The following is a 6,000-nucleotide window of genomic DNA, read 5'->3' as shown; positions in this document are numbered from 1 at the left end:
CGCTGGGGGCAGGGCGGCAGCTTCCCACAGAGGAGACTGTGGGGCGGCGGGGCCGGAGGGGCCGCGAGGCCGCGCGGAGCCGAGCCCCGCCCCCTAGCCAGCACCTACGGACGCCGGGTCCCACGTGACAGTCCCCTCCTCCCTCCCCAGTCGCGCGCACGGGCCGGGCGTCTCGGTCCCGCGCGCGCTCGTGGTCCGAGAGCCCGGGAGCAAAGCGAAGCGAAGGAGGGAGCGGCGGAGCGCGGGCCGTCAGAGCCCTGTGCCCGCGCGGAGGTGATGAAGCTGGCCGCGCGCTGACACCGCCGCACCCAGCCGCCGGGAAGAAGGCGCCTCGGGCCGCGACCTTCAGGAGAAGGTACGTGGCTGGGGGTGGGGGTTGGGGGGAGGCGGCGCCCCAGAGCCCCGCGACCCGGTCTTCGGGGCTGACACTGCCGCTGGCCCGGCTCCCGCGCGCGGCTTGGGCTCGCCTGCCATTTGCTGCCGCCGTGAGAGCCAAGCAGGCGAGCTGGGCTTGCTTGTTTTCCCCTCAGTGCCTGGTCACTCTGAGGCTTCCGCAGTTAGGTGCTGCTCACGGTGACCCAGGTAATTGCCTAAAGGGCCGACCTCCCACCTGGTCTTGTTTCCGGGACACCTTCTGATGCCTTCTTGCAAAGGTTGGGCAGGGTTACGCCGTGACTTCCGAAGCCGAGTGGGCCGAGGGGAGAGGAGCCAGTGGCCGGCAGTGCAGGCAGGTGAAAGTCGGAGAAGCTCCCTGACTCTGTGCGGGAGACCTAGGGGAATGAAGACGAAACACATGACTGGAGAATGGCTCGGGGAATGGGCCTCTCTGATGCGCCTGCATGCGGGAAACTAGCCAGACACCTGGGAGAAAGTGTGCTGCCACAGGGTGTTGCCTTTCTTCCCATTCGGGGAAAACACCGAAGATACTGTGGAGATGCAGTATTGGGAGAGAAGAGAACTCATAGGATGGAAATGGTAACGGTGGTTTTTTTTTTTTTTCAGTGAGCCTTAAACACTTTAAAAAATGAGTACCCAGAAAATCAAGTCAATTAAAACCATAGTCAAATGACTATTTTAACTAAAAGATTGTCAGTCATTTCTTACTTATAATTCCCTGGGAGTACTGTAGGTGTAAATTCAGTTTTTTTTTTTTTTTTTTAAATCTATTTCTGTGCTATTTCTTGCAAGCCAGCCCCAGCATTTAAGCATGCTCCATTGTGGGATGGGTGCTGTGGATGGGGGAGATGAATCAAGAGTCAACCTTCTTAAGGGCTTCCCTGGTGGCGCAGTGGTTGAGAGTCCGCCTGCCGATGTACGGGACACGGGTTCGTGCCCCAGTCCGGGAAGATCCCACATGCCGCGGAGCGGCTGGGTCCGTGAGCCATGGCCATTGAGCCTGCGCGTCCGGAGCCTGTGCCCCTCAACGGGAGAGGCCACAACAGTGAGAGGCCCGCGTATCGCAAAAAAAAAAAAAAAAAGTCAACCTTCTTAAGTACTACCATTAGGATCTCACTGATGTCTCTCTGACTCTTGCAGGGAGGAGTGATAATTCTTGTATCTAAGAGTGGACCACGTGTGTGGTGACATGGCCCAGGGGAATAATTATGGGCAGACCAGCAATGGGGTGGCAGATGAATCACCCAACATGCTGGTGTACAGAAAGGTAAGGATTTCTTCACTTTCGTGGAAAAAGGGAAACTTCTGGCTTCCTTGAATTTTTTTTCCCTCAGATCAATTTTGTGGCCTTATGGATTCTCCAAATCCCCAGTGATTGCACATTATACTTGAGGATGATCTGACATTCTCAAGTAATGCATATGTGTAGAGACACAGTGAAGTAAATGAGGCTACTCATACTGTGTTCTCACACTTTCCCTGGTGATCTTACATAGATTAATCCGCAGTCAGCAATAGCAGCAAGTTTAGACATCCCACATATTTTGTTTGTTACATACATGATTTTATAGCATCTGTAATAGATTTTAGAAGCTTTTTCTTATATTCCTTCTAAGCATTTAGGTTATAATGATTATATAAATGTATAACATTTTAGAAATGAAAATAGACTACTTTGCAATTCTGGGGCAAGAGTGAATGTGGCTGTGAATGTATGGGTGGTTTAATAATTTTAATTAAACAATTCCAGTTTTTTTTAAGTTAAATCTTAGCTTTAAAGCCACCATAATAAAGGTGTATTTGAATATTGTGTATGCTTCAGAGTGGTTGCTTAGGTAAGTTCATTCTGGTTATAGTCAACAATCTTCCTAAAATTCAGGAAGCAGTATTTTTTATTTAACTTCTGTACCATTTGTTTCTGTTGCTTTTTATGCTGGGATTATTTTTCTTTAGCATATTATCTGTAGTGCTTATGGGGCAAGATTTCTTTAGTTAACACTAGCAATGGTAAAAAGGAAACCAGACCTCGAAATGAAGGAAATTGTTAAAGATTTTGATTAGTGTGAGCACATTGAAGAGTCTAGGATGAGTTTGCTAGAGGATCAGAACTGGTTATGAATAAAGATGAAAAGCTTTCCACCTTGACCTATACTAAATGAAAACTCTCCTTCTATGTGAGCCAGGATGATTAAGAGGTGGTGATGATATGTGTTTGAGGAAATCTTGTTATTGCTTTGATGTGAATATGCATGGACATCCTGTCAATGCTAGCCTTGTAGACCGTAGTGTATTGTGTACCTATGAATGCACTTTTGTGGGTCTGGGATAGCACAGTAAAACTTTTTTCCCACAGGGAAAAAAAATTGCCTATTTTAGTCTTAAAGCATCCCAACTGGATAAATCAAGAAAATAATCCACTTGAGCCTAAGTTATTACTGTTATTTTCCTACATTGATTGAAATTACTGGATATTTGCCCATTCTGTATAGATGTGGTTCTGAGAAGAACTATCTTAGGGGCAGTTATGTGTTTTTTAAAGAAGTTATAATATTCTTTATTGTTTTGTATGACTGAATATTGTAATATGCAAGATGTGAGAATTGTAAATTCTACCTTATAGGTTTGTGCAATGTCGAGAGTTGGACTTCTGTAAAATTATCAGTAGTTAGCTATTTTTGTTAGGTCAAACACTATATTCTCTGTTTCCCTATTAAAAGATCAGGGGCTGAATTGATTGGACACCTAACAGTTAATCTTGATTAGAAATAAACTTAATATGACATCAGTCTGTGTCTCATTTAGTCAGTTATCATGAGAATATGTGAAAAATGAGGCTAGGAGTTTTATAGATAGTTATTGGATTATTTAGTGTACCTAAGCTTCATATTGCTAATTTTGAAACACTCTATAAATTGTTGTTTAGCATCAAATTGCCGTTAGGGCTACTTATAAATTAACAGGTTATGATAACTTCAGGGAGAGAATGTAATGCCTCATTTCTTTTAAGCATTTGTATTCTGTTGGGTAAGGTTGGAACTGCTTGTGCTACTTCTTTGCCCTCCTTTTCCTAGCTTTTTGTTTAGGGTAATGACACATACAATTTATTTCTAGAAAAGATTTCCCTGATAAATCATTGTTGGAAAAAAGTTGACACCAGTAAATTTTACTCATAATGCTTACTTATGCATTTCCTGTCTATCCTTTTATTCTCTGAACATATATCTTTTTGTTTGTGATATAAATAATAATATATAAAGAAATACCAGATAATTTGTATAAAGAAACACAGTTGTTCTTGGTTAGCATTTGCTGGTTACCAAGTCAAATGGTCCATGTCTGTAGACAGACATACAACATGATGTTATATGACCATTTTACCTCTGTTTTTTGTATCTTATGTGGGCTTTGACATTTAATATCTTCTCAGTAGAGGCCAGATTTTAATGTGAAGAACAGCAGAATAGTTGGAGAGGGGTAAAAAGGAAAGGAGTAGGTTGACTCCATATGTCAACTGCTCAACCTGCATGAAAGAATAAGCGACTTGTTACAAATGCTTATTAATCATGAAGTCAGTCAAAGGTTAGGAAAGAGCTTCAGCCTCACAGTGCATTGCTTAGTATCAGTGAAGAGCATAGTTAGAGAAATTGCTGTTTTATTGATTCATGCCAATTTTCCACTTCTAGTTCACTGTTGAAACACAGTTCTTAAAGTGGGTTCTGTGTTCTCACCACTTCCCCTCCCTGCAAGCCACCTCTTGTTTATTGCCCAGGATTCTGATGGTTTATACCTACTAAAGATATGCATGTGCTGTTTCCATTTTTTCTCGGTAGATTATGAATGAGGTTTAGGAATATTCTTGTGCGGCAGAGAAAACAGTGAATGGTTGTCAAAGTGTGATGCACAGAAAAGAGCTGGGATTTGTGAATTTCTTGTGTTCATCTGATGTCTCTCCATTATGATTATCCTCATATGGATTATTGGAATTCCTCAAAATAATGGGAAAGTTCCAGGGATCTTTTTTCCATGGAGAATTCCTTAGCGATGTTCGGGAAAAATGTATTTTCAGTGGGTAGAACTATGATCCTCCAGGCAGAGTGAGTGCTGCCATAGTGAGGGCTACAGGCATTAGTAACACTGTTACCGACCAGGGTTCTTGGACTCCTTAATCAATAGAAATTGATAAGAGGCCAGATGAGAAATTCAGGCAAGGGTTTATTGGGATGCCCACTGCAGCACAGGGGGGTGAAAACAAGGAACAGTTCCCCTTGCTTGCTGCCTGAGTGGAGGGTGAGCTGGTCCCTTAAATGGGGTGAGGGTAGGGGCGGGTCCAGGAGACTGGACTGGAGGTATGGCTTGGGTGGTCTGCCCACTCCCTTGGTGATGCTGGGTGCACGGATCATGCACAGCACCCTGCTTTTGCTCTGAACGCCTCATAAGTGGCAGTTGGGTTTTTGGTCTTTTTGTATCTTGTTCATAATTTGCCCCAGCTGCACATGCACACAGTTATTTTTAGTCCCTTATAGTTTCTTTGTATTCTGTTGCTGCAGGAGACGTTCATCCAGGTGCAAGCACTGCAGCAAAGGGTCCCAGGTCCCAGCCTGTCTCAACACTGCCTCACAATCAGGGTTGGTACCTGCAAATCAGTCTCGGATATTTGCCAGTACCTTTTTGGCTTAATGTGAGGGCTCTCTGTAGGCTTCATTTGATATAAGAGGTACATTAAAAAAATCCATATGGACAAAATATTTTCCTTACAAATTTTTCAATTTATAATGCTGCTTTTTTTTTTTATAAGCAAGTGATTAAGTTAGTGTGGTTATGTCATTTTATGTATTTGAAAACATTCAAAAGTTTATAAAATGTGAAGCTTAACCACTTTTATTTCTGGGGTTTCCTAAGCTCCCTTCAGATAGACCTTAACTAGAAGGGAATAGAAATAATCAACTTCTTTAAGAAGAGACCCACCTAGCTCCAACTCACCTTGGATTCAGACTAGCTTCTTGAAATGTAGTGAGGTGAAAAGTATGTAGAGGTGAAAACTCAGAACTCAAACACTACTGTCATTCTTGGTCTGCTTTGGGTAAAACTCTCATTCCTGGGGGTGGTACTGGCTGTAAAGGATCGCTGAGCTAGAACCCAGGGTTACAAGGAGACACATTGTAAATTTGGTGTCTGGCCAGCGTGCTGCCCACTAGACAGTATACATCACTTTTTGTCCAGAAGCTGACGTTCCTGCATTTGAAAAACAAAATTTCTAGGGCACCTTGGGGCCAATATTTCATATTGGCTGGAATGCTGGCTTCTTACTAGCAAGAATGCTCAAATTGACCAATAATTTCTGTTATTATTGCAGCAACAGTTTATCTTCCGGTTGTCAGAAAAGAAAATGAAAATATTTTCCTCATTCACTGTTTTAGTGGAATGAACACATATTTTGGAAATAGCAAACCTATAAAGTTCACTATGCCTCTCCCCTCCCCCCCACCTTTTCCCTTACCCATTCTCTCTTCCCCTCCTCTCTCTTCATTTTCCATCTAGTCACTCTCATTCCGTTTGCTTCTTCCTTTTCACTTTTCAAAAACGACTTAAGTGGGGACTTCCCTG

The 6,000-nt window shown here is 43.4% G+C and overlaps 1 protein-coding gene across 9 annotated transcripts in view; it reads left to right on the top strand.

The window, feature by feature from the left end:
- The first annotated feature begins 213 nt into the window (after positions 1-213).
- RGS7 (regulator of G protein signaling 7) overlaps positions 214-6,000 on the top strand; it is a 603,142-nt gene continuing 597,355 nt past the window's right edge. For 5 of the 9 annotated variants that reach the window (XM_033412379.2, XM_033412378.2, XM_012538138.3 and 2 more), the window contains exons 1-2: positions 214-355; positions 1,537-1,663. In XM_033412379.2, the coding sequence (XP_033268270.1) occupies positions 1,586-1,663 (78 nt within the window). In that variant the 5' untranslated portion in view covers positions 214-355; positions 1,537-1,585. Of the gene's footprint in view, positions 356-1,536; positions 1,664-4,943; positions 5,022-6,000 lie in introns of all 9 variants that reach the window. The other 4 variants (XM_033412376.2, XM_033412380.2, XM_033412375.2 and 1 more) reach the window with 1 other exon arrangement.

The sequence above is a fragment of the Orcinus orca genome, chromosome 1, assembly GCF_937001465.1.
Source record: "Orcinus orca chromosome 1, mOrcOrc1.1, whole genome shotgun sequence".
Classification (NCBI taxonomy): domain Eukaryota; kingdom Metazoa; phylum Chordata; class Mammalia; order Artiodactyla; family Delphinidae; genus Orcinus; species Orcinus orca.
The sequence above is the reverse complement of the archived record's forward strand: the minus strand, read 5'-3'. Positions and strand labels throughout refer to the sequence as shown.